At 34.6% G+C, this 26133-nt stretch overlaps 3 protein-coding genes across 6 annotated transcripts; 1 reads left to right on the plus strand and 2 right to left on the minus strand.

Annotated features, from left to right (window-relative positions):
• Window positions 1-664: 664 nt before the first annotated feature.
• On the minus strand, window positions 665-6715 carry LOC110418592 (Leucine-rich repeat (LRR) family protein). Its single transcript, XM_021431367.2, has 10 exons — window positions 6295-6715; window positions 5401-5470; window positions 5151-5197; window positions 4679-4787; window positions 4442-4527; window positions 4031-4121; window positions 3005-3090; window positions 1841-1927; window positions 1615-1747; window positions 665-934 (listed from the first exon to the last, which is right to left on the minus strand). The coding sequence occupies exons 1-9, from the start codon at window positions 6391-6393 to the stop codon at window positions 1637-1639; spliced, it is 786 nt and encodes a 261-aa protein (XP_021287042.1). The 5' UTR covers window positions 6394-6715; the 3' UTR covers window positions 665-934; window positions 1615-1636.
• A 504-nt stretch (window positions 6716-7219) lies between these two features.
• LOC110418758 (pre-mRNA-splicing factor ATP-dependent RNA helicase DEAH1-like) lies at window positions 7220-22244 on the plus strand. Of its 3 annotated transcripts, XM_021431565.2 has the most exons (29): window positions 7220-7501; window positions 9220-9272; window positions 9735-9839; window positions 9952-10082; window positions 10234-10449; window positions 10558-10629; window positions 10967-11053; window positions 11674-11707; window positions 11795-11849; window positions 12438-12497; window positions 12667-12738; window positions 12974-13037; window positions 13816-13895; window positions 14118-14185; window positions 14277-14334; window positions 14566-14623; window positions 14698-14766; window positions 15406-15474; window positions 15842-15931; window positions 16843-16929; window positions 17315-17430; window positions 17511-17577; window positions 17911-18951; window positions 19276-19338; window positions 19612-19735; window positions 19824-19924; window positions 20618-20680; window positions 20781-20853; window positions 21628-22244. In XM_021431565.2, coding segments are annotated over exons 2-29 (3171 nt in total). In that variant the 5' UTR covers window positions 7220-7501; window positions 9220-9271; the 3' UTR covers window positions 21675-22244. The 3 variants fall into 3 exon arrangements, with proteins under 3 accessions (XP_021287240.1, XP_021287241.1, XP_021287242.2); XM_021431566.2 differs by lacking the exon at window positions 9220-9272; XM_021431567.2 differs by lacking the exons at window positions 7220-7501; window positions 9220-9272; window positions 9735-9839; window positions 9952-10082 and having other exon boundaries at window positions 10326-10489.
• Window positions 22245-22373: 129 nt separating this feature from the next.
• Window positions 22374-25298, minus strand: LOC110418759 (UDP-glucose 6-dehydrogenase 1-like). Of its 2 annotated transcripts, none has more exons than XM_021431568.2 (2): window positions 25144-25298; window positions 22374-24026 (listed from the first exon to the last, which is right to left on the minus strand). In XM_021431568.2, the coding sequence occupies exon 2, from the start codon at window positions 24021-24023 to the stop codon at window positions 22581-22583; it is 1443 nt and encodes a 480-aa protein (XP_021287243.1). In that variant the 5' UTR covers window positions 24024-24026; window positions 25144-25298; the 3' UTR covers window positions 22374-22580. The 2 variants fall into 2 exon arrangements, with proteins under 2 accessions (XP_021287243.1, XP_021287244.1); XM_021431569.2 differs by lacking the exon at window positions 25144-25298 and adding an exon at window positions 24949-25133.
• Between the last annotated feature and the right edge of the window lie 835 nt (window positions 25299-26133).

The raw sequence follows: 26133 nt of genomic DNA on the forward strand, positions 1-26133 counted from the left end.
AAGTTCATTAATATATTATGAGTCTACATTTTCAATCCAAATAAATACTTATTTAATAAAAAATATTATTACTTATAAACTCGAAACTCATTTTATTTTTTATTAATATAAGATTCGTGACATTTTACTTCATTCAATTATTCAACATCCACTTATAGATTAAAGCTACCTATCTTAATCCGGCTTACCTTGACCTTCACATTTTTCAAGAAATACACGTCTAGCTTGTGAAGGAAAATTTATTTTACTTATAAACTGAAGATGCATTCAAACTGTTATTTATTTAAGATCTGTGAAAAAAAAAAGTTTGTAATTATAAATATATATATGCTTAATTTTAACTCAATTAAATGTTTAAAATTATCAAGGTCAAATTTCTTTACATTTAATCTAAGACGGTATTTAGGGAACAAGGCGGATTTACTGTTCTTATACTAACAGAACAGCTCATTTCAATTAAGTTGATAGCCAAATTCAGAGAGGGAAGGACAATTACAAAGGCAATCAAATTTAGGCAACACCTCTTTGGGAAAAGGGCATTTTAAAGTGAAATGCAAGAATGCTGGGGAAAATTAGGAAAATGAAACATGTCACATGTGCCACTCCTGCAGTATAAGAATCCAAGATATAAATGTTGCAACTTGTAATGCACAAAGAAAAAAAATTCAAGGAATCATTCTTTAACAAGAGTTGCAAGCAGTTGTTTCATATACAACCCAGAAAATTTCGGGCATATAAAACTACAAAAAGAGCTATTATTTACATAGAAACCAACCCAATTCTCTAAGTATACATTTTGTTTGTCTTGTTATAGAGGACTCATAAATACCAACATCATCCATCCCAAACTGCAACCCAAGCTATTTGATGTATGAGGCCGTCAGGATATGACACCTTTCCTGGTTGGTCTCAACCCATCAAAACCTTCTCCCATCTGTTCAGAAGAAATAATGGTTGAATTAAATCATCAATCAGTTGATGGAATAGACAAGGCATGCAATACACAGTATCACTTAATTAGACCCAAAATTTGCAAAGATGTCAAAGGGATATCATATCTGAATGATACTCCTGCCAAAGGTGCAGACCTGGCTTTGCCTTGCATGTATCCTAGTCCCTTTACAAAGTATCAATTTGTTTCAGCACAAAGTATTTTCGGCAGCCAATCAGCTCTATTTAAGTTTTTCCATTGCCAATATGCATCTTCTAGTCTTAAATTTCAAAAGCTCTAAAAACTGCAGTTGTAGCTAAATTAATTCATACAGCATTGAGCCTCAAACATCCCGTACAGATATTACCTTCTGTAAGTTATTTTATCCAACAACAGCATCAATAGCAAGAAATATTAACTAGGTAATTTAAAAAACCTCTAACTTAAAAATTGAGGAAATAAATAGCATCATATCGAGTATCATCATAATAATGCTGAAATGATAGCACATGCTTCAGTTAAGAACAAAAAATTTTGCTAGTTCTGAAATATATTCGTCCAGATGTGTGCAATAACCTTAATAGATGTTTCAAAAGTAAAAGAAGTGTAGGACACTATCAAAAGTCTGCAGTATGACTCAATCTTTTTTTTTTTCTTTGGACAATTACATGACTCAATCTTACCAGAATTGTGAACGCCACAGGGTTATAGATCAACACCCTCATCAAGGCCTTTGGAACTGATCATCACATTAGAGTCAATTTGCTTGTCAAACTTCTTCTTCCTCCTAGCTTCAAATTCTTGGAATCCATCCATCTAAATATATACATTTGTTAAAGCATACCTAACTTTAGTACTTTGTCTGAAAATTATCAACTGCATCTAGCAGTGAATCATGGAGATACTTACTTGCTGAAACTGATCCATAGAAATAGGATTGCCGTGCAGTGAGATATTCTGGAGAGTTTTGCAGTCTTTCAATAAATTAGAAGGTATCTGTAACCAAGAGATATCACAGTATAAATAGAAAACAAGCTACCAAAATTGACCTTGAAAATATTTATTAAACAAAAATACACAGTCTACTATTTTAGATTATATTCATTCTAAAGTGAAATTGTATCAATTGCTGTGTACAAATTTAATTAAGCTGCGTTCGCATGGGAAGTTCTGTGCAGCCAAAAGACATTGGCTAAATCTTGCTTTCCACCACATATGGATATTGATGCTTTATTTCTTCTTTTTTTTGTACAATTATTTGGGGGAAGTCCATGCTTTGTATTAATAATGCAAGTCCACTTAATCCCTTTTTAGTAACTCCTGCTCCCACATTTCTTATGATTGATTGCACAAGATGTCATTGCATGAACCTCCATGTCCAGAGACCCTTGCACAAACAGCAGCATAACAAAAGTTACACAATCCTTTGTACATTCTAAATCATGCCAACTGTGATACCTTCTGCTTTCAAATTTGTAAATGCATAAGGTTGAGAAACAAAAACAAAAAGAGCCAGTTGTACAAGCTCTCCAATCCTAAAAAACTGCATACAAGCAATCCTGCAATAATGGTTATCACCAATTTGCAGTTGAACTTTTGTGCATCTTATTTATAAGCATCTTGCATAATGCCATATTTAAGAACTTCAGATGGTACAATAAACGTGTTAATTCTCTTCTATCAAAGATTCAAGATTAGTTCAATCAGATTGTGATCTGGAAGTTGCAACAAATATTAAACCTACTAATCTGCTCAAATCTTTGTATCCAGCCACATTAATCCATTTCATCAATTATTTCCAATTGTTAATCTTGTACAAGAGTAAATAACCAAAACTCTCAATCCAAAACTTCAAGGCTTCTTTGAAAGCTCCCCAATTAAAACCATAATTAGGAGACATTGACATATTTCTGGAAAAACATCAGAGGAGACAGAAAATCCAATAGCAAGAAGTATACTGGTTGCTGATCCTATTGTAACCAACACAAGTAATACAGGGGATAATAACAAATCTACCAATGTTATTGTGCAGGGGGAAGAAGTTAGAAATGACATGAACTATGTAGTAACTACCTCGCTGACGTTGTTATTGTTTAAGCAAAGTGACTTTAGGTGAATGAGATTGCAAACAGATGCAGGAAGTTCTTCAATAAGATTATCTGCAAAGTCAGACAAAATCATGAAGCTGTGAGTTGTAAAAATAGGATTATAATGCATGAAAGTATAGCACCACAACTACTGTAGTCATTATTCAGAAATCTAAGTGAAATTCGGAGTGCAGACAGAGTCAAGAACCCTTTCTGCTCCTATCAATTAAACGACAACCTAATCCACAAACAACTAGACACTTTCACAGCATAAGCATTTTGTTTTTGTCAATCTATGTTATATGTGACATAACTCTGGATGAACAAGGGCTGATCTCATATTGCTCATAAAAATATCTCAACTAAAACATGAAGCATTTTTCAGTAAACATGCAATAAGATTTCCAAAATTATGATGCTACTAAACTAAGACAAATCATCATTGAAAGGCAACCAATCAAAATATAAGAAGGGATAGATAAGAGAAAGATCAACTAACAGACAAGGACTATGGAATTACACACACAAGGAGCCTTGGCTTTCATAAATTGGCAGATGAATCTCATCCAAGACTATTGCTCTCAAATTTTCATCTTGTGCAAGTTTCTTGGAGATATACATATGCTGTTACTAATAGCTCTTGCTAAAGGAAAAAATAATTAGGTAGAGATAATTTATTTTACAAGGGCAAAGAAGAAAACATAAGACAACAACTTGGACAAAGAATAAGTAGCATTAAATCTCATAAAAAAATTTAAATTCATAAAAAGCAAATCAGACACAGAAGATATTAATATTTAATAGTTTATAAAATTTTTATATTTCTGCTACATTCATCAAAGTGAGTTACAAAATCTCACTAGGGCAATTTAGACAATCAAACACACAGATAACGTTCTGACATCCTCAGAGATTGCATTCACAAAATTATTCGACAGTTATTCTTTTAAAAAGCACAAGCAGTTTTGTGGCAAAAAAGTGAGAAATGGTAAATATGCATTGATAAACATACCATTTGCTTGCAGTTCTTCCAAAGAAAAGCAGCTCCCAACTGATTCAGGAAGATACTTTAACTTGTTATTAGACACATTAAGCAGGGATAACTGCATTTCCAAACAACATAAATTAGATCCACGAATTATCTGCAAATTTCTAAACATATCATATCCCGGCTGATTATTGTAGGTATATTTATGCCTTAAAGAATGTCTAACTTAGTACTCTTTTTCTTCATTAACACTATCATTAATCTATTCATAAAATCAAAGTAAGATCAAGTCGGCTGATCTCAAGATAAATTCATTGTAGTCCATTAGCATTATTACCGGTGCTTAAACCAGGCAAACATGCAAATGTTTGTTAAACCAAAGGGGATAATGAACAGTTCCATCAAGTTCATTGTTCACTAAGTGGAGTCACTTACATTACGCAAGCTGCCAATAGTCTCAGGCAAGGATGTTAACATATTTCCATAGATCGACAACCGCTCAAGTCTTACCAGCTGGCCCACTGGACAGAAGAAATGCGGTTAGAAGCCAGTGAAACAATATAATTGCCCCATGAAGTTTGCAGACATTGCCATGAAGCAAATCTGCAAATAATGGGGGCAAAAGAATGTGTAGATATAAAATTTTCTTACTTATTTAGAAAAGGATATTACATTCATCAGGCAAAGAAGTAATTTGGTTCCCATCAAGTATCATAACTTTCAGAGACTGAAGCTTCCCCAGATTAATTGGTAGTCGCTCAATAAGATTGGTGGCTAAGATCTGGAGGGAACAAAGGAGAGAGAGCTAGTTTAAAAGGTAGCTAAGTTTTATATACCCTGATTTTAGGAAAAGAAATGCAGTCTCTCCATCCATCTAAACAAACCAATATGCTAACATGGACATGCAAATACTCATGTTAGACAAAAAATATTCCAAAAGAATGTATTTGTCGAAGATAACAAGACATTATTCCAGTGCCCCAAAAAGTAATCAATGCAAACAGTAACCAAAATGTGAAAGTGAGATACTTCCCTTTCTATCAGTCTTTTCTCCTTTTGTTACTAAATTGAACAAGAAACAGATAAAAGGGTCCACCAACAATTAGAAAATAAAACATATTTTAAACATGTGCATAGTTCTTACCAGACGCTGCAAGTTGACTAGTTTGCTGATTTCCATTGGAATCTCAACTGCATGGAAGGATAAACCAGACTAAGAACAATAACTAAGAAAATTAAGGCTTCATTGAGCTAGGTTAAGAGATTTAAAAGAAATGATATTTGTTTTCTTTACTAAGAAAAATAGGAAATCATATTTGACTAACTTCTGCTCAATCTACTAAGAAAGGATGTTTCTTCTGTTTCATGTGTTTCACAAGCAGAAATGGCCATACCTAATTTATTGTGCGTTAAATCAAGAGTTCGCACAGATCTATCCAGATCAAGAACTTCATCAGGAAATGTCTGTTCAATTCAAAGCGCACATCAGCATAAACACAAGGAATAAATGCAATAATCCCCATTCTAAGTCATTTAAACTACCATTTTTCTCAACCAATATGGCATAAAATTTGCAATAACAAATTAATTTGTCTATTAATTTGTAATTCACACCAAAGAAAGGCATACAGGCTAGGTTAACTCCAGTCATTGTTCCTTTGGCTATTTGCTTTATTCTATTGGCTTTCAAAGAGTTGCAATAAAGCAAAAATTGCTAAAAAAGCAAAACCATAATTAATTAAAAATGAAAAAATGACTAAAATACAGTACCAACTGTGACCTCGTTGTATATATAAAAGTAAGAACTTGCATTTCACATAAAAAAGTTACACTTCTTATTTTTAATTTTTCAGAAATATTATTTACTCTAGTATCCAAACAATGGTAAAAGTAACAAAAGCAAAACTATAAAGGTAAAAAGAGCAATAACGATACGTAACTCAATAACAAATAATTGCAACAGTTCGTGAATTAATACTCAATTCCGTTAGTAAAGAAAATAAAATGAGAGTAGCCTTGGTACACATAAACAGTAGACGTTTATGCAATACTAACCTAAAGCTAAAAACAAACGTAAGAAATTGCATTGAATTGGAGAAGAATTAGCCTCTCATAAGCAACATGAGGACTCTTAAAACTTCTAAAATAATAATGAGGCAAACCAATTAAGCAAAACCCAGAAACCATCATCATCTAAAATGTCTATTTCCTTCCTCAAATACTCAAATTGTATATAAAAGAAAAGGAAAGAAAATCCCAGATAGATTAAAAAGGAAAAGGGGGCTTACCTTCAATTTGGCGTCGCGTAAAGCAACAATGCCAGTTGATCGCCACCGGGCAATCCTGTTAGCTTCGGAATCCGCGCCTTTACTTTCACAACATCCCATCTTTCTCTCTTTCTAAATTCTTCTTTCTTTCCCCTTCTTTTTTCCCTCTTTTTCCCTAAAACTCAACAACAAAAAGGAACAAAGAAAATCTATAAAGGGGAAAGAGGAAAAAAAAAGAGATTAAACAGATGGGTCAGAAATGGATTGGTCAACAAGGTCGCAGGTTTGGAAGATTCTGCATATCGGGTTTATGTTTTTCAGGAAAAACCGCGTTGGATTGGTTGGGTTTTGCGTGGAATTTTCGCGTTTGTATTGTATTTATATATAGGTTGGGCTGTGTTGGCTTTCTGGTTTTGTCGCTTGACACTAGTCCTAGTTTGGTTGTTCCATTTTGGTTAACACAGGAGGACGTATGAAAGGTGGGGGAAAGAGACTTTGTTATTTTTATCACATTGGGCCAAATTTTCTCGACAGATTCAATCCGTATGTCTTTATGTCACAATAACAAAATTAATACTAAGATTTTTGATCTCTATTGTTTGATCAACATTAAGCTTGAATCCATGTGTTTTTTCTAATAAGAGTAGTAGCAAATAAAAGAGAAGGTAGCTTGTTTATCTTTGTGGTTAATGCTATTTTATTTGCATATAGCTCTAACAATTTTAAAATGGGTAAGATTCGGATTTTTTTTTTCAAATTCAAATAAAAAAATATTACATTCTCTAATAAAATATTTTTTGCAAAATACGGAATTATTGATTATTGAAACAACTTAGGCAACAGTTGACTAATCGGACCCGGATGGACTTTTTTAAGTTTCTGAGGTTATTTTGGACATATTTTTTGAAGTTGAAGTAACAAACTGAGGAGCGAGAGAAAAGATGGAGAGGAGACGAGAGGAGGGTAGAGACAGAAAGGGGGTTAGGGTTGAGAGACGAAAGAAGGGCGGAGGCAGAGAGTCCGACACCGGTACGGGGGACGGCAGAGGAGAGGAGCAGAGCTGGAGGGAACTGGGAAGAGAGAGAGAGTGAACTCTAAATAAACACACAGTGAAATAGAAATAGAGAGGGAGCCGAAAAGAATCGAGGCTGAGAACAACCCAATTGCAACCAACCAACAACTGAGTGGCACTCGTTTTTCCTGCAATTAGTTAAACAAGTTGTCGAAGGTCAGCCCTCAATCGATCTTTTAACCAATTTTCATTACTTTGGAGCTTCTTTTTCGCTCTTCATTCTGCTTATTTTCCTTGCAGTTCCTGCTCTGTTCTCATTTCTATCCTACCAACTCCACTGATCTCTTTCCTTAAACTTCAATTTCAAATTCCCAAGTTTATGTGTTTTCAATTGCTTGGAAACAACCCTTGGGGTTTTAATTGCTGCAGTGATTTTATTTATGGTTTTTGCTGTTCCGGCTGAAAACACGCTGTTGTTTCTTGTAAGTTTTGTAATACTAGTTTAGGGTTTTGATTTGTTCTTTGCTTTATTCAATTCGGCTTTGTCTAAGGGGGTTTCCATTAACCGCTCAACTGGGGGTTTGATCCCTAGGGTTTTGGTTCTGCAAAGATGAGATTTGGCTTTGCATTGTATGGTTTCTGCTTGTGTCAACTTAGGGATGTTCGGAAACTGAAATAACTGTAGCACCTTGGGAATTGTGAGTTTGCATTGTGAATTTTGGCTTGCTGTTTTACTCTCAATATGCAGACATTGAGAGCTTGTTTTGCATTGTATGGTATGCAAATTGGTGAATTTAAAATATATATGAAAGAGATTATAAAAAGAAATAAAATAGAAAAAGTGATTTGTTTCGCATGGTTCATATTTCTCCTTCTTTATTCCTTTCTCTTTTCTTGAATTTTCTGAAAAAATTATAATTTAGAATAGTTTACAAAAAATTACTAGGGGTTGGTTTGTTTTGCAGTAAAATATTTTGCAGAAAAGTTTTCAGGATTTATGTTTGTTTGGAAGATGGAAAAGAAATTTCAGATGTAAAACATTTTACAAGTCAATAGGTTAACTATGGAAAATGTCTTACGCCCTCAAGGATGTAAGATATTTTCCAGAGAACAACAAAAACACTTTTGTACTAAGTTTATGTGTATAAGTTTGAAGAATATTAATATTTAATTTAAAATATTAAAAAAATAAAAATATTAATATTTAACTTTTAAAAAATTAATTTAAAATATTAATATTTAAATTATACAACATTATTAAAATTAAAAAATTAATTTTTAATGAAACCATTCAATACAATTAAATTTTTTATTTATAAATAGAATAAATCTTATTAATAATTATAATAAAAAATATTTCAAGGATCATCATTTGATGAATACACATTTATAATAGGTTTAAATCTTACTAATAATTATAATAAAAAATATTTCAGTGATCGTCATTTAGTGAATACATATTTATAAATATAAGTTTTGGATATCTTACATAATTGATGAATATTTATATTTTTATAGTTATGATAAAAAAGTGATAAGATGGAATTTTTTTTGAAAATTAGAGTTTATTTTCATTACAGATATGTGGTTAAATGCTTTGGGAAATATTATTATTGATTTTGTTTATTTTCATTTTCATTCTTAATTTTGATCCCAAATAAGTGAAAATCAAATAACAATATTATTTTGTAATTAATTCCTATTTATTATTTTAACACCTGAATAACTTCAACATGATGGAAAATATTTTTCCTAAAATGATCCAAACAACAAAAAATGTTTTTGATTGTTTATCCAAATAATAGAAAACATTAAAATTTTCCCATAAAACATTTTACACAAAAAATTTTCCTCCAGCAAGTCATTTTCTGGTTACCAAATGGACCTTAAGTACAAAAAATTGGACTAATTGTTTTGTGTTTATTTTTTTACAGTCAACGTAGTGCGGGAGAAAGCACTAGTTACCTTGATACTTAGATTCCCTAGAGTAAGTGAGAACAGAGTTTTGGAAGGAAGTAGTTTAATTTTAATTCTTTTCCCTTCAATTTGAACGTACAATTGATATTATTATTCGAATTGTGACTGAAATTTGAACTTTCCAAAGCATGGTCTAAGACTCAATTTTATTAAAAGAATGAAAGGAATTGTCATTTAAGGTTTTCTTCTTTTTAATATTTATGCGTTGGTGAAAATATAAGCTTTGGACTATAGAATAATCTTCAATCTTATTGACAGTAATTTGTGGAAATTATATTTTTACCAACATATCCCTGCCATACTGTATATGTAAAGCTAGATTCTATGATGTAAATGTGTTTGATTTCAGTTTATAACTGTCAGGTTTAGTGATAGATTTTCAAGTTCATTCCTAACTTTATAGTATCTTTTAATGCGCATTGAATAAGTAGCTTGGCATTGGCATGATTCTTTATTTCATTGTTACTTGCAGTGAAAATGGGGAGTGAGAGTAATTTGAAGACTTGGGTCTCTGATAAGTTAATGTCGTTGCTTGACTATTCCCAGCCTACACTTGTTCAGTACATTATCGGACTAGGTCAGTCACCTTAACCTTCTATATATACATACATGCTGCCATTTGTTGAAACAAATCTAAAATAGATAGTAACAAATATGGTATATTTAGTAAATTATTGCTATTGTTGCAGCTAAGCAAGCAGCATCACCTACTGATCTACTGGGCCAGCTAGAAGAATGTGGCTTACCATCATCAAGTGAGACCCATTTATTTGCTCAAGAAATCTTCAGTAGAGTTCCTCGTAAAGCATCTGGTGAAAATGTGAGTTATTATTTTATACTTTCCATATGCATAGACTTAAATGTTTGGCAATAGTCCTTTCTTCTTTCGTTTCTTTTTGCAACTGTAATATATATTTATTGCAATAAGGCTTCTAACAATTTTTATCTGCTGTTATTCTTCTTATCATCAGCTTTACCAGAAACAAGAAAGGGAAGCTGCTTTCTTGGCTAGGAAGCAAAAGACTTATGCAATTTTAGATGCTGATGACAATGAAGATGACGCTGGTACTAGTTCAAGTGTTCATCACCATTCTTCCAGTGAGCCCATTTCTGAGGCCAGAAAAGCAGATAAACATAAGAAACGATTCAGGAAGAAGATTGAAAGCGAAGAAGATGAAGATGATGAGGCATAGTGTTTATATCCTAGTTCAGTTTTTGTTTCTTATGGTAAGCTGCTATTTGATGCTTCTTCTAATGACATTTTGTATTTGTTTTGACTGGATGCGACACTGCAGGTGATCACACATGTAGAAGAAGAGAGACGAGTTAAAAGGCGGACTTCTCAAGATGAGGATGATGGTTCAGAGGTATGCTATCGTGACCACTTTCTATTATATGTCTAGTGAAGAAGTAGAAATCCTTTTGGGAACCCTGCTTTTCAGACGACAGCTTTACCAAGAACTTTTAAAGATACTTAAGTTTTGTTCATTCACTAGCTAGTGAGTTCTACTAGTTATATCAACAGAAACTATGTTAATTTTATGTTCTTCTGAAAGAACAAGTGCATTCTGTTATAGTCTTTGGTCAATTTTTTTACTTCTGCTTACATTCTGTAATGCATGCCTGTATTATTTCTGATATTTGTATGTCCTTTTTCCCCTGCTATTTGATCTATATGTGGATTATTTATCTTTTATTATGCAGTCAGAGGAAGAAAGGTTGCGTGATCAAAGAGAGAGGGAGGATTTAGAGAGAAATATTAGAGAACGTGATGCTGCAGCCACTAGGAAGGTGAGATCGACAGTTTTGTATTTTCATACTATTAATAGGCAGTCTACTTAAGAATTTTATTTTTGTTCTGGGTTTAACCTTGTTGTTAAAAGCATCTTGCTTTATTCAAAGTGCACATATCCTTCCTTTGTTCTTATATAGCTATGTGCATGCAAAGGAGTTAAATGAGCTGTGGCTTAGGGCTTAATATAAGTTTTGTATTTCCCCCAAATTAAATATTTATGAAGCATCCATTTTCAGAGTTTTGGATATGTGAGTGTCATTGGCACTAGAATATGATGTAATTATAAGCATGCATTTCAGTGTACATGTATGATATTCTATACATGTTTTAGAAGTTGGAATATGGCTTCTTATGTGTCAATTATTTGCATTTGAAAACTTGTTTTCCACATGATTGGATGCAATCATATATATAGACATTTTAAGAGTTGTACTGGGACTTCAATGTGAGCTAATTATTATTTTGGAAGTAATTTATGAAAAGTACATGGTTTCATTGGTACTCCTTTGTGAGTCTGTCTTGGGGATGGGGAGGGCGGTGTATGTTTGTGCTTTGCAAATGTTTTCTTTTGTCTTTCATGTTACTGATGTTTCTCTCTTGATATTATTGTCAATAGTTAATGGAGCCAAAGCTTTCCCAAATGGAGGAAGGTATGGCATTTCATTTTTAGATTTATTATGCATTGTCTACATGATGCGTTTTGTTGATTCTGATTGTTTTTGGTTATTGTGCAACAGAGGAGGCCATACGAAGATCTAAAGCTTTCGAGGAAGATGACATTAATAGTTTAAGGTCTGCCCTTGTATATTCTGCCTTATTTCATTACCTTGTGTTTTGTCAATTATGATTAAGGCTCTGTTGAGAATTTCTGCTTGTACCCTCTTCTATTTATGCTGTGAAGTGCTTAGCTGCTTGGTATTTGTTAATAGTTGTCTTGAAGATTTCTTAAATGAATCTTGGGTCTAAATAACTTGTTCAAATTATTAATATCACCTTTTAAAGCTTTATATATATATATATATCTTCTCCCTTCAATTTTCTACTCTTAATGTAACAGTGAAGATGGAATTATGATACCCTTGTTGCAGTTTTCAATGATAAAATATGACATAAAAATTCTGGCGAAAATAAGATGTAAAGGGCTGCTTTTCAACTATCACCACAACCAGTGCTATTGGTGTATGTATATCTCCATCCACCCCTTGATGGATCTAGCTATCTGCAATGCAGTATAATTTTTTTTTTCCTTTTTTGCTGTCTTGAGTATGATCTATTTCAGTCATATATTGTTGGCCTTGTGTAAGACATTCCCCCCTTTTTGTGGTATTCCTGATGCGTACCGGGAGGTGATGCATTCTCTTTTTGTTGATTTTGATTCAGAAAAGTTTCAAGGCAAGAGTACTTAAAAAAGAGGGAGCAGAAGAAGCTTGAGGAACTCAGGTATTCTGAACCACATATTGCTATAACTGTGGCTTAATGTTGTGCTATTTTGGTTTTTTTTTTTGGGCCTAAGTTACGGAGGCAGACTTAATAAGTCTAATAATCTTGCAAAACTATTTTCAAAAGTTCCTTAACCATCATTTTCTTCTATTTTTCATGTGTAATTCAGGGACGAAATAGAAGATGAGCAATACCTTTTTGATGGTGTGAAGCTTTCTGAAGCAGAATATCGTGAGTTAAGGTAACCTATTTGTTTCATTGGCTGGAGCCAGATTTCTTTTCATTGTCTCCTTTAAAGTATCATGACTAAATAAGGCCATGTGGATTAGGTTAGGAATATTATAAGCAATTAGGTTATTTAGTTAAAGTGGTATACATAAAAACCAGAGGCTGTTGTTTTATTTTTATGCACGGAAATTGCAATTTATGTTTTTCTCGTTTAGTACTAAGTGGTATGATATTTATATATCTTGCAGGTACAAAAAGGACATATATGAGCTTGTGAAGAAGCGGACAGAAGAGGATGAAAATATGGGTGAGGTAATGTAGAAATAAGCGGGTCCTTTTGATAATTTTTTATTACACTTAATTGTCTAGTGTGCTATTGGGTGCTTCCATCACCTTTATTTGAACATCAATTGTTAGCTAACTTGAGGTTGTCATTGGATGTTGTTTGTGTTTAAACCTTTAATATTGGCTGTTTGTTGTATGAAGTATTATTTCAAATAGTTGTAACCTTCCAATGCTACTACCTTAAATGTTAATGGGAATGGTATGAATTGTGTTTTGTTCCTCTGTGAATGGTGGTCTGGAATTGATACTCCCTATAGCATAGTCACATAAACTGGCTTCTGTATGATTTGCACCAGCACTCTTAAGACAGGGCAATATTGTCATCATTGCCGTATTTAGTAATCAAAGTTACACTTTATCACCAGTTTGAGTGGTGACTGCTGGAGAATAATGGAAGAACATTGATGATATTAGAGGAGAAATTTTTTTCTTTGTTTTGACATACATCCTCTTATATCTCAGATGAATCAAGTTTTAGTTACTGTGTCATAGAATTGTTAAATATATTGGTTATGCAGCCTGCTTTGATTTGAGTACAATGTTTATTTTCTTGTGCCAACTAAGCCTGTAAATAAAGAGAAACAGATACAATTAAATGTGCTGTGATCTGTGTGTATGTGTGTTTAGGTCTTATAGAGTGCCTGTAAAGGGTAATGTTAAATTTATATTTGATCTTTTTTATCATATTTCAGCGTGTTCTTTCCCTACTCTGATATATTTTCCGATAAATCCTTGTGGAGTGCAGTACAAAATGCCAGAAGCTTATGATCAGGAAGGGGTTGTTGACCAGGAGAAGAGATTTGCTGTGGCTCTTCAGCGTTACAGGTCAGTTGGAAAGAAAGTTTGCTTTAAACCATCAGTGAGTGGATACAAGGAAGTGAGCCATATGGCCAATACCACTCTAAGCTGAACAAATCAGCTCTTACATTTTGTTGGAAATTCCATTTCTTTGGAAAACTTCACTAGGCTGAACTAGCATAGTGCTTTAGCATCTTCGAGGCGTGACTTTTATCAGTTGACATATTGTCTGCTATGTATTCCTTATAGAGACCCTACTGCTGGGGATAAAATGAATCCATTTGCAGAACAAGAGGCTTGGGAAGAGCATCAAATTGGTAAGTTGTTGTCAATCTTATGGTAGTGCATCTCATAAATAACATTCTGGTTGTTTTTGTTGTGTCTAATAGAGAAGTCATTATCTTTCAGGCAAGGCTACATTGAAATTTGGCTCCAAAAATAAGAAGCAAACAGCTGATGACTATCAGTAAGTTTTGATATCTCATTTCGTGGAGAAAATTATGTGGTCTCCAGCCTATAGCTTCCCATCCTGCTTCTCTCTGTTCACATCATCTTGTTTTATTTGTTAGGTTTTTCTATGCGATGTTCTCTTTGTTTGTGTGGTTGATGTTACGTGAAATAGTTAGAGATCATAATATTTATGTATCTTTCTTTTTTTTGATGTAAACTTGTTTATTCTGAATGTCCGTTTGTTCAGATTTGTGTTTGAGGATCAGATTGAGTTTATCAAGGCATCAGTGATGGATGGTGACAAGGTATTTATCTCCATTAACATTTGAGTGGTATGTGTAATAAAACTTTCATCTGAGTGTCTTTTTCTTCTTTGCAGTTTGATAATGAGCTGCCAACTGAGTCACCTGAGACATCGAAGGCAAAATCAGAATTGGAGAAACTACAGGTTCCAACTTTTCCTCTATATAATAATTTGCCATTATGTGGTATGCTCTTGGGATATATATTGGAGGTGTAGTAATTTAAAAACAATGATAAAATGTCAGTTAGAAGGCAAAACATTATACATAGTGGAGGAGGATGAGTAGAGATATAATGTTTGACATTAATAAGTTATACATTTTATGCTTTGGCTCAGTTGTCTCTAGACTGATTGACTGAATTTTATAACATGCCTAGTATTGCCTATACTTTTGTTTGCTTTTCTTTTTTTTTGAAGTCATGAGGTTAGACTGGGATAAATGGATCTATGCCGTTATGAAATTATTCAGAGTGGTTCCTTTTCTCCCTAGCAAATCCATTGTAGCTGGAATATCTTTTTTCTTCTTTCTTTTGGTGATCCTGCAGAGAAAATGGAATATCTTTTCAGGCTTTGCATTTAACAAGACAGCCCACAGGCGCTTGGGAAATGATTTTTTTTAAAAATTTTCTATGGAGCCCTTAAGAAATTCTAAAAGTTTGCCATATTGTGTACCATATTTTCTCTTCTGGCTGCCTTCAATTATCTATATCTTAGATCTAAATGATACAATATTTTATGATTTTATTGTGAATCTTACCTACCCTTGCTTTTTTCATCAATCAGGAGGACAGAAAAACTTTGCCAATTTATCCATATCGAGATAATCTACTTAAAGCTGTTGAAGATTATCAGGTTTCCATCTTTTCTTAGTAGTAATCTAATGTTTCAGTGGGGATTAATTTCTTCCCTTGTCACTGTTGTCTTTTCTTCTGTGCTTTAGAGTTTCTTTTTCCCCTTAGTTATCTGTTATGTTGACTTGTTAAGCGGTCCTTGAAATTCTCTAGTTTTACATATTTTGTCAAGTATGGAGACATTTCCATTATTTTTAAATCTACCACATCAGTTTCATTCAGTCTTCAATCTATATTTATGTTATAGAGAGATGTATAAATTGACTTGAGATGCATGTATACTTTAGATTTGCACTGGAATGCATAAGCCTTTATATATGATATAAGATGTGGCTTGTTCACAGGATTCTACTTCATTTAACTTGTAGGTTCTTGTTATTGTGGGAGAAACTGGTTCAGGAAAGACCACACAGATACCACAATATCTTCATGAAGCTGGTTACACCAAACGCGGGAAGGTATTGCTTTGCTTATTAGCATATATTTTGGTGTGGTATGATTATGATACTACTATCTATAATTTGCAAAGATTTCAAATTTGCATATTTTATATTTACTAAAGTAGAAATGGATTGTTGAGAAGCAATAGCCAATAAGAAATGCTATTTTTGCTAAGTTTTGTTTGATGGTGGCACCAAGTAAAATGTGTAACCTTTTCCTGTTTGGAAATAGTTTCTCTTTTAACATGACTAGCTCATTTGAAGTGCAATTTGAATCTAATTCATATTATTTATTGTTAATTATTTTATGAGGGACTTCGTATTATTTATTCTAAATTATTTTATGAAGAATAATAGTATTTATGGCTTCCTATAGTAAAATAAGACGTTATTAAATTATGAATATGTTTCAATATTTGTTACTTTGTCCAGCTAATAATTTTCAGCTAAAATTTTTAATTTTTAAGATTTATCATTTTCTTATAAAATTTGTTGGCATAATACTATAGGGACTCTATTTCAAGCTATTTTAATAAAACAAAAGGGTGATATTGTGTTCACAAAAGTTTTGCACTCCTAGAGCCTCATTTATATGTGGTATAGATTTGGAGCTCTCTGCCAATTATCTTTCCATTCTGTGTATGCTTTTCTGAACTTAATCATCGAAGGTCTTGAACTTTGCAGTGGGCTTCTTTTCTCCTTTCTTCTTCTTTTTTAATCAGTTACGTTATTTATCAAGAAGATAAAAGGGATTTGAATGATTATTTAATTTATTCTAGGAGACCAGCTCCTACAAAATATCCTGTTGGGTGGGCTTATAGATGGAGTATCTAAGAATCTATATAAAAAAAGAGGTGGAAAAAGAGTGGCACGAGTTTGGCAAGGATTAACATTAATTATCATTTTTTATCTTTTTTCTTTTTGCACAGGTAGGTTGTACACAGCCTCGAAGAGTTGCTGCTATGAGTGTAGCTGCTCGAGTTTCTCAGGAAATGGGCGTCAAACTTGGGCATGAGGTTGCTATCTTTATTTGATGTACTCAGATCATTCAGTTGCACTTTCTTTGTAATGTATAGGTTATTGTAAGCAAGTGGAAGATGATGCATCTCTAAACTTGAATAGTTCTGTCATTTTCAAGTCCTTCTATTGACATATGCTTGCATGACTTGAATACTAGCGCGTAGCTATGCTACATAATATCAGGAACATCCTGGCATTGTTTGTTTTTTCAGTACTCAATCTAAGCTGTGTTTTTTGATATTTAGAATAAAGGAAATTATCTTGATTGAAATTGCAAGTTACTTTAAGTAACTATAGATTTATTTGGAAGTATCCTAGTGATTTCATTGTGTTTGGAACTACTCCTGACTGGATTTTGTTAACATCCTTGTCTCTTTTCAGGTTGGTTATTCTATCCGTTTTGAAGATTGCACGTCAGAAAAGACTGTGTTGAAGTATATGACAGACGGAATGCTGTTGCGAGAATTGCTTGGTGAACCTGATCTTGCAAGCTACAGGTTAGTTATGTTTTATACCCTCATCAAATTTAATTGAATAAGTTTCACTGCTTTACTCATTCTGTGCTTATTTTTCTTAGTGTGATAATGGTGGATGAGGCTCATGAAAGAACTGTGTCGACTGATATTCTTTTTGGATTGGTGAAGGCAAGTAGAGATTCTTAAGTTGAACTTCCTCGCATTTGTTTGCATATTAATTCATTAAATAAATTCCAAGTGCTATTTAATTCCTGCATGATATTATGTAAGTTGGACTCCCTTGATGATTTCCTGAAATCATGAGCCATTTTTTTGGTTGATCTACGATAAGAGTTCTTGAACTTTGTTATCTGATGATAGCTTGATGTTAGTTCTTTTGTTTGTTATCTTATGATAGCTTGATGTTCAGATTGTAGGCCTCATACACATATCAGAAAGTAGAATCAGTCTCTTCATGTTCAGTGTACTGGAGATTTGTCTGATTTTTTGTGCTTTTGATAGGATATAGCACGGTTTAGAAAGGATATTAAATTACTTATTTCAAGTGCAACACTGGATGCGGAGAAGTTCAGTGATTTTTTCGATTCTGCTCCAATTTTCAAAATTCCTGGGAGAAGGTATCCTGTTGAGATACACTACACAAAAGCGCCGGAAGCTGATTACTTGGATGCTGCAATTGTTACTGTACTTCAAATCCATGTGTCACAGCCAGCTGGAGATATTTTGGTTTTTCTCACTGGTCAAGAAGAAATTGAGACGGCAGAAGAAATTTTGAAGCATAGAATAAGAGGCTTTGGGACAAAAATTGCAGAACTTATAATCTGCCCTATATATGCCAACCTTCCAACTGAACTTCAAGCCAAAATATTTGAACCTACCCCTGAAGGTGCACGCAAAGTAGTCCTGGCAACAAATATTGCAGAAACATCATTAACCATTGATGGGATTAAGTATGTCATTGATCCAGGTTTTTGCAAGATGAAATCTTATAATCCAAGGACTGGAATGGAGTCTTTGCTGGTAACTCCCATCTCTAAAGCTTCAGCTAATCAACGTGCTGGTCGGTCTGGTCGAACGGGCCCAGGAAAGTGTTTTCGGTTGTACACTGCCTACAATTATTATACTGAATTGGATGACAATACACCACCAGAGATACAACGGACTAATCTTGCCAGTGTTGTTCTTTCTTTGAAGAGTCTTGGGATTCATGACTTGATAAATTTTGATTTTATGGATCCACCACCAGCTGAGGCTCTACTGAAAGCATTGGAACTTCTCTTTGCACTGAGTGCATTAAATAAACTTGGGGAGTTGACTAAAGTTGGTAGACGAATGGCAGAGTTCCCTCTTGATCCTATGCTATCAAAAATGATAGTTGCTTCGGACAAGTACAAGTGTTCAGATGAGGTTATTTCCATTGCTGCCATGCTTTCTGTGGGAAATTCAATCTTTTACCGTCCGAAGGACAAACAAGTTCATGCTGATAATGCAAGGATGAATTTTCATACTGGGAATGTGGGTGACCATATTGCTTTAATGAAGGTTGGTTTTTCAAAGAATAAATATTTGTTTATACAGAATGTCCCTCCTTACCTTACACTTAAGCTCTCGTATTTTACTGACTTGATAAGCATATGCTGATCAATCTTGTTATGTCTCATTTAAAAGGTTAAATTGAGCAGTTGTATTTAGACTGTAGTTTAACTGCCCCTGTAGTTACACTTTTCCGATTGCCTTCCTTCTCTGCCACCTTCCTTTCTGTTTCTTGCATCCGTTGAAGCATCAGATTGTAGGTTAAGTCTGATTTTATGGTTCAAGTTATTTTTCAAAAGTTTGGTGACCCTCTTCATTGTTGTTATTTTCTAGGTTTACAATTCTTGGAGGGAAACAAATTACTCAACACAATGGTGTTATGAAAATTATATTCAGGTATAACAGTAATTACCTTGATTTTGTTGTTGTGTGGATTACTTAAGTGGTTGTGCTTTTGATTGAACTTCATATAGAATATTTTTACTTAAAGATTTCTTTTCAGTTACTGTTTTTTAAAATGAATATTTGAATTTATGTAAGTATCTGTTGGTCACAACTGTTGCAAATGACAGCATGATGTTTCCTGGCTTTTTGGATGTTGCTTTGTTTGCTATTTGTTGATAACTTAAAAATTGAAATGGTCTTGTATTTGTGATTTCAATTTTTTAGGTCAGGAGCATGAAGCGTGCCAGAGACATTAGGGACCAATTAGAAGGTCTTTTGGAGAGAGTTGAAATTGAACTAACATCCAATTTAAATGACTTAGAGGGTATAAAAAAGGCCATAACATCTGGTAAGTTTGCAAGGATATATTGTTTACAGCATCTTCAAATTGGAAGTGCTCTGGCTGTTGACTGCTAAAGTTCAATGTATTCTTTCAGGATTTTTCCCTCATTCAGCTAGGTTGCAGAAAAATGGTTCTTATCGGACTGTGAAGCATCCACAGACTGTCTATATACATCCAAGCTCAGGGTTGGCACAAGTAAGCTTATTACCAATTAGTTATTTCTATAATTATGTTTAATGTGATTAACTGTCCAATATAGTCCATGATTAAGATGATTGCTTCTGTGAATGCTTTTAAATTTTGTGTGATTACTACAAAGCATGAGTTGCTTTTTTATGCCGTTGTCTAGAGCAGCGAATATGTTAGTGAGTGATTCTAGTGTTTATTTTATTTTCTGGCTGGGGCTTATGCTGGGAAGACCTGTATTTACTTGTATTTCCTTGCTTGAAATTTCAAAGTGAACAAAGCAAGTAAAATCAGCAGTTGTGTTAATTTAATTTCTTAACCTATTTGGTCACACAGGTTAAAATTTTTCAAATATGGGTGGAAAAATTTGAGCACCTTAGGTCTATAATCCAGTCTGTAAAAAAAATAATAAAGCCACTAAATTGGGTTTGTCTGTTGTCCATTGAGTCATTATTTGATCCACAGGCAGTTTGACGAGTGTGCAATTGCATAAGCCAGCGTGTCCTGGACCCTTAGTTCTGTCAGCAAAACTGCTTGTCCATCTCTCTCTCTCTCTCTTTTAAGGAGGGTTATGTGTGTTTTGCTGTTATTTCTTTATCCTCTCGTCTGGGGTGTGGGGGTGGATCAGTTTGGTGATGCCCGCTATGGATATCCAAGTATTGTAATGTTCCGCACTGTTTACAAAATTTTTACTGTCCTCAGGTGCTCCCAAGATGGGTTGTGTACCATGAATTGGTTCTTACTACCAAGGAATATATGAGACAGGTATGTGTTCTTCTTCCCCTTGAAATATAAAAATGATTTGTGTTGGGGCTTTGTTAGTGTGTGTCGTAACCAATGCTAAAAACTGGGGCTTCAATTGCAGGTAACTGAACTGAAGCCAGATTGGTTGGTGGAAATAGCCCCACATTATTACCAGATGAAGGATGTTGAGGATCGTATGTTCTCTCTCTCTCTCTCTCTTTCTCCAATCCTTCGCCCCCCCAGACCCAATTCCACCCCCTCCTTTCTTTTTTTCTCTTAGTCAGAACACTCAGTTATATCATTCTACACATCAAGCGCATTCTGGTGTTATGTTTCATCATGATTAATGTTGTTGAGGCCTATAATTGATTAGCACTATGCTGTTATGTTTCATCATGGTTAATGTTGTTGAAGCCTCTAATTGATTAGCACTACGCTATAGGTAATCTCTTAGCTGTATATAAGTTTATTGGTTATTAAATCTCTAGTAATAATGAAGCTGCTCCCAGAGTTCACACCTAGGGTTCCGTAGTAGTCACATCTAAGGTTGTTTAGATCACACAATCACAAGAGCAATGATGTTGGAAATTCTCAAAAGCTACATGAAATTACAATAACATAGGTATTCGTATGCGCAGTCTTAAATCCTAGTTTAAATGCTAAATTCCACATATAACCGTTATTTTGTATTCAATGTCATCTCTCCATCTCATTTTAATGGCAAGGAACCATCTTTGTTTTCTAGTAATATTTTCATTTCTTGAATAAGAATTTGAAGATATAGCACTGATACTGTGAGAAAATGACTTATAAGGAATTCTACAGCAGTCAGTGGACGTGGTGGATAACTTGACATTTCTGCTGTTTGTTGCATGATCACCATCTATAAGTGGATGCTTGATTTGTAGCATAACATTATGTTTAGTGTCTAGAATACATAAATAGCTGAATCGTATCCTCTGTGGCAGCTGGATCAAAGAAAATGCCAAAGGGACAGGGGCGTGCAGCAGAGTAACCGGTGGCTTCTTTTGGTTTGAGAGGGGCATATGATTGCTTCCGTATAGAGAAAGAACAACTTGGTTTACAACCATGGGGACAAGGAGAGGACAACTGTAAATACAATTTTGTTCGATTTAGTTTACGCACTTTGATTAAGTTATCTTAGTTAAAACACACTGAAATTGTATTGTAAGATCATTCTGTTGTATGACTCAATCATAATAGGAAATTCCTTTTACCGGATAAAAGAGTCAATGACATGTTTCTTTGGTGAAGGGTCCATGGGGTACCGATTGCCTGATTACTAGATTTCAGCAACCCAAGTCTATTTCTTGTTTTAGTTTTTGCCCGCTGCGACAATCTTGGTGGGTTAGAGTTGGCGATTGGATCTACAAGCGCGTGCATTTGAATCCTGCCTGGTTTTTGGTCTTCCTCAAAAGCCAGTATTCAGCTTAACCACAGTACATTTTGGTCTCCCACGAGCTGCCTAATTTTATGCTCCGATTTGACATGTTATTGATTTCCAGCCGGGTTCGATAGCGATCTGATTGGAACACAAGCGAAATGCCTGCTACTATTACTGTCGGTGGCCGACAATATTTGGCTCCAAGTTAGTCAGGTTCTTAGGGAAATAACAGCAGTACAGATTGTGTATGGTAAAATTTAACCACCCTGGTTCCTGTATTGCGGCTTTGGCAGGAGACAAATAAGAAAGTTTTTGTAATGAAGTAAATGAAACATTATTAATTTATTCTTATAGCAGCCAGTTTAAGATGGTAGGCATTATATCGAGTTCCACTGACATGACAAAATTTGCTATAATGTAAACAGCTAGAAGTAAGGAACTTGGTCTTAAAAATTTGTAAGAATTAAAATGCGTCCTCCCAAAGCTTAGTTCTAAGCTCTAGGCCCGGAGATCTTCTTATGCCACAGCAGGCATGTCCTTGAGCCAAGGGTCGAGCGGCTTTCCGATGGAGTACACGATGAAACCCTTCTCCCTCAAGTTGTCGACGTTCACCACGTTACGCCCATCGAACACGAATGCAGGCTTCTGCATGTTGTCAAAAATTCTTTGGTAATCAAGGGTCTTGAATTCGTCCCACTCGGTAAGAATGCACAAACAATGGGCATCCTTGGTAGCTTCATAAGCATCCCAAGCTACGCTGACCTGCTTCACTGCAGTGGGGCTCATTGGCTGGAGATGAATGGGATGATCCCAATCGAACTTGTTCATGGAAAGGTCCCTCTGGATCTGGTCCTCAGTAACCTGCGGATCATATATGCTCAAGCGTGCCTTATCACCTAGGAGGCCTTTGCACACGTCAATTGCTGGAGTCTCCCGGGTGTCACCTGTATCCTTCTTGAAGGCAAATCCCAGGATAGCAATTTTCTTGCCTGAAACTGTGTTGAACATTGAGGATACAATCCTGTTTACGAAGCGGTTCTTCTGGTAGTCATTCACCTTAATAACTTGCTTCCAGTAGTTGGCAACTTCAGGTAGTCCATTGCATTCACATATATAGACCAAGTTGAGTATATCCTTTTGAAAGCAGGATCCACCAAAACCAACACTGGCATTGAGGAACTTAGGTCCAATTCTCGAGTCCTTTCCAACAGCATGGGCAACTTGTGAAACATCTGCCCCCGTAGCCTCACAGAGAGCTGACATTGCATTAACCGAAGAAATCCTCTGAGCCAAGAAAGCATTGGCTGCAAGCTTTGAGAGCTCAGCTGACCAGAGATTGGTTGTAATGATTCTGTCTTCAGGCACCCAATGAGCATAAACATCTTTCAGCGCTTGAATTGCCTTTTGGCCTTCAGGGGTTTCCCTGCCTCCAATGAGAACCCTGTCTGGTTTAAACAGGTCCTGAATTGCAGTTCCCTCTGCAAGGAATTCTGGATTTGATAGAATTTGGTACTTGATGCCCTTGCTATTGTGCGTAAGGATTTTTTCAATTGCCTCAGCTGTTTTCACCGGGACGGTTGACTTCTCAACGACGATTTTGTTGGATTTTGAAACATCAGCAATCATCCTGGCTGCACTCTCCCAATATGTGAGGTCCGCAGCTTTGCCAGCCCCAAGGCCTCGGGTTTTTGTCGGTGTGTTCACAGAAACAAAGATTATGTCTGCTTCAGAGACATGCTTTTCAATGTCAGTGCTAAAGAAGAGGTTCTTTCCTCTGCACTCCTTGACCACCTCATCAAGACCTGGCTCATAGATAGGGAGCTGGTCACTATTCCAGGCCGAGATTCGAGAAACAGAGATGTCAACAACCGCCACTTCAATGGAGGCGCACTTCAGTGCAATAACTGCCATTGTAGGACCACCAACATATCCAGCTCCAATGCAACAAATCTTCACCATTTTCTACGGTTATTAGAACATGGAAGAAAGGAATGGTTACGTACTATGTTAGAAAACAAGGAATAAAAACAAGAAGAAAATAAGGTTAAGATACCACTACGGCTTTCAAGCGTTGAGATCACTTCTCTTAAACTTCCAAAATACAACAAAGCCTCAAAACACTTTGAAGCAAAGTTAATGAATATGGCTTTACAGCAACAATTCTTTATATACTTGATGAAACCACGTCTTTTCATAACACTACTCGTGGTAAATATATAGATATAACCTTTCTTGCTAAACAAACACAACTCTACACTTGATGAACAAACATAATTTTGCACAATTCATATTAATATAATTTATGATCTATGAAAACGTAGAATAGTTTCTCACCAATGTCAAGTACTTGGTACATCAAAATTACTCGAACAAAACTTTCTTTTCTTACGTGAAATAAACAGATCCACCAATATTATTCTATTCTAAAGTACCAACATATTATACACATCAACGTTACCATAAGGTCATAAACAGCTATCTTTGCAGAAGAAATTCAATAAGCAAAATGGGAACATAGAATATATATCAGCTAAAACTTCTGCCCACAACCATTGCTTTGATTATATTTTGCTTTGCAGAAAAAGGAAGTGGTTTACCATATATGATGTCTGATTTTCATCATTATATACCAGAATTGCTTAATCTTGGAATGTGTGAAACGGTTTGGGTTTTTTATCTAATACCTTTACCACATAGCTAGTCTAGAAATGGCTGACAGTTTAGCAGGATCTTTACAGGTCATGCTAACATGTAGCTGCAGTAAAAAAGTGCAAAGCGGAATCGGAAAAATGGTAACCGATAACCACCGAAACAAATGCATGCAATGCTAAAGAATCAGAATTTTTGCTTGTTCTCAATGGAATGTACAGCCAAGAGTGTTTACATAGCTTGATATGAAGAAGCAACTACTGCAGCCATGTACTGAGGAATCTCTCACCGACAAAATTAGAAGAGGAAAAATTATTCAGAACTGACAAGAGCAACTTTCCTTCAACATAACCTTCGATCAAGTCTACTAGAGGAAAACAAAACCAAAGAATATATGATGAAGAACATATATAAAAGGACTCAAAGGTACCTTAATTTTTTTCCCTGTACACTGAAAAAACCAAGAACTCAGAGAAATTAAGCAGGAGAGAGGGATATATCGATGATGGGGCCAGAACTATTGTACTACCATAGATAAAAGAGAAGCAAGACCGCCTTAAATAACCCAAAACCTATGTTAAAAACTTAGATCTAATATGTTCCTTTCACGAAGCAAAGCAAAGTCAGATTTAAAAAGCAGAACTGGAACGTTCAACACGTTTCCAAAACAACACCTGTCAGTAACAAACAAAGGAAACTCATGTACAACTTTCATTTTTATCATGCTTGGTGTTAAAATAACAGAAAAAGCACTTTACAAATTACAATATTGGTATTGGAATTTGGTTTTTAGTTTTTTTTTTTTTATAAATTTTGTTTGAATAAAACCCATTTCATTAAAGTCCATTATAATCATTAATCAGTTTTGCTAAAGAACTAGTTGTTTTGTTTTAAGTATCAATGTTCTGACAGGATACAAATGGGCAAATGGCTTGACTTTGACACTGCAGCTGCTCCCTACGCGTTTTCCAAATTGCTTACGGACCGAAAGAAGAAAATGCTTACACTTTTTCTTTTGTGTCTTGGTACATAACAATGCTTAGATTGGTTTGGAGGATAGGGTTCAAGGTATATGTCTTCCTTGAAGTCATACTATCTTCGTTTTCTTGAATAATCTAATTGTTTTAGACCAGTTATTCTTCCCAAAAGAAAATAGCACTTAGTTTTTTAAGCAAAACCCATGTTCCATAATAAGTCAAAAGCGTATGCATTTATTTCTTTTTAACTAGTTACAATTATTCAACAAATTACCTCTTTTTTTTCCTAATTAAATAATATGTCATTAGACAAATTCACCTAAAGGTTTAGTGTGCTTCTGGTGAAAGGGAAGCTTAAGAGTTGAGAAACAACGTGCCTGAGGAGTTGAAAAGGCTTTTGAGTGAAATGAAAGCCAAGCTATTATTCATTATATTAATTAATT

The sequence above is a fragment of the Theobroma umbraticum genome, unplaced genomic scaffold, assembly GCF_002168275.2.
Source record: "Theobroma umbraticum cultivar Fairchild unplaced genomic scaffold, ASM216827v3 scaffold_50.0, whole genome shotgun sequence".
Classification (NCBI taxonomy): domain Eukaryota; kingdom Viridiplantae; phylum Streptophyta; class Magnoliopsida; order Malvales; family Malvaceae; genus Theobroma; species Theobroma umbraticum.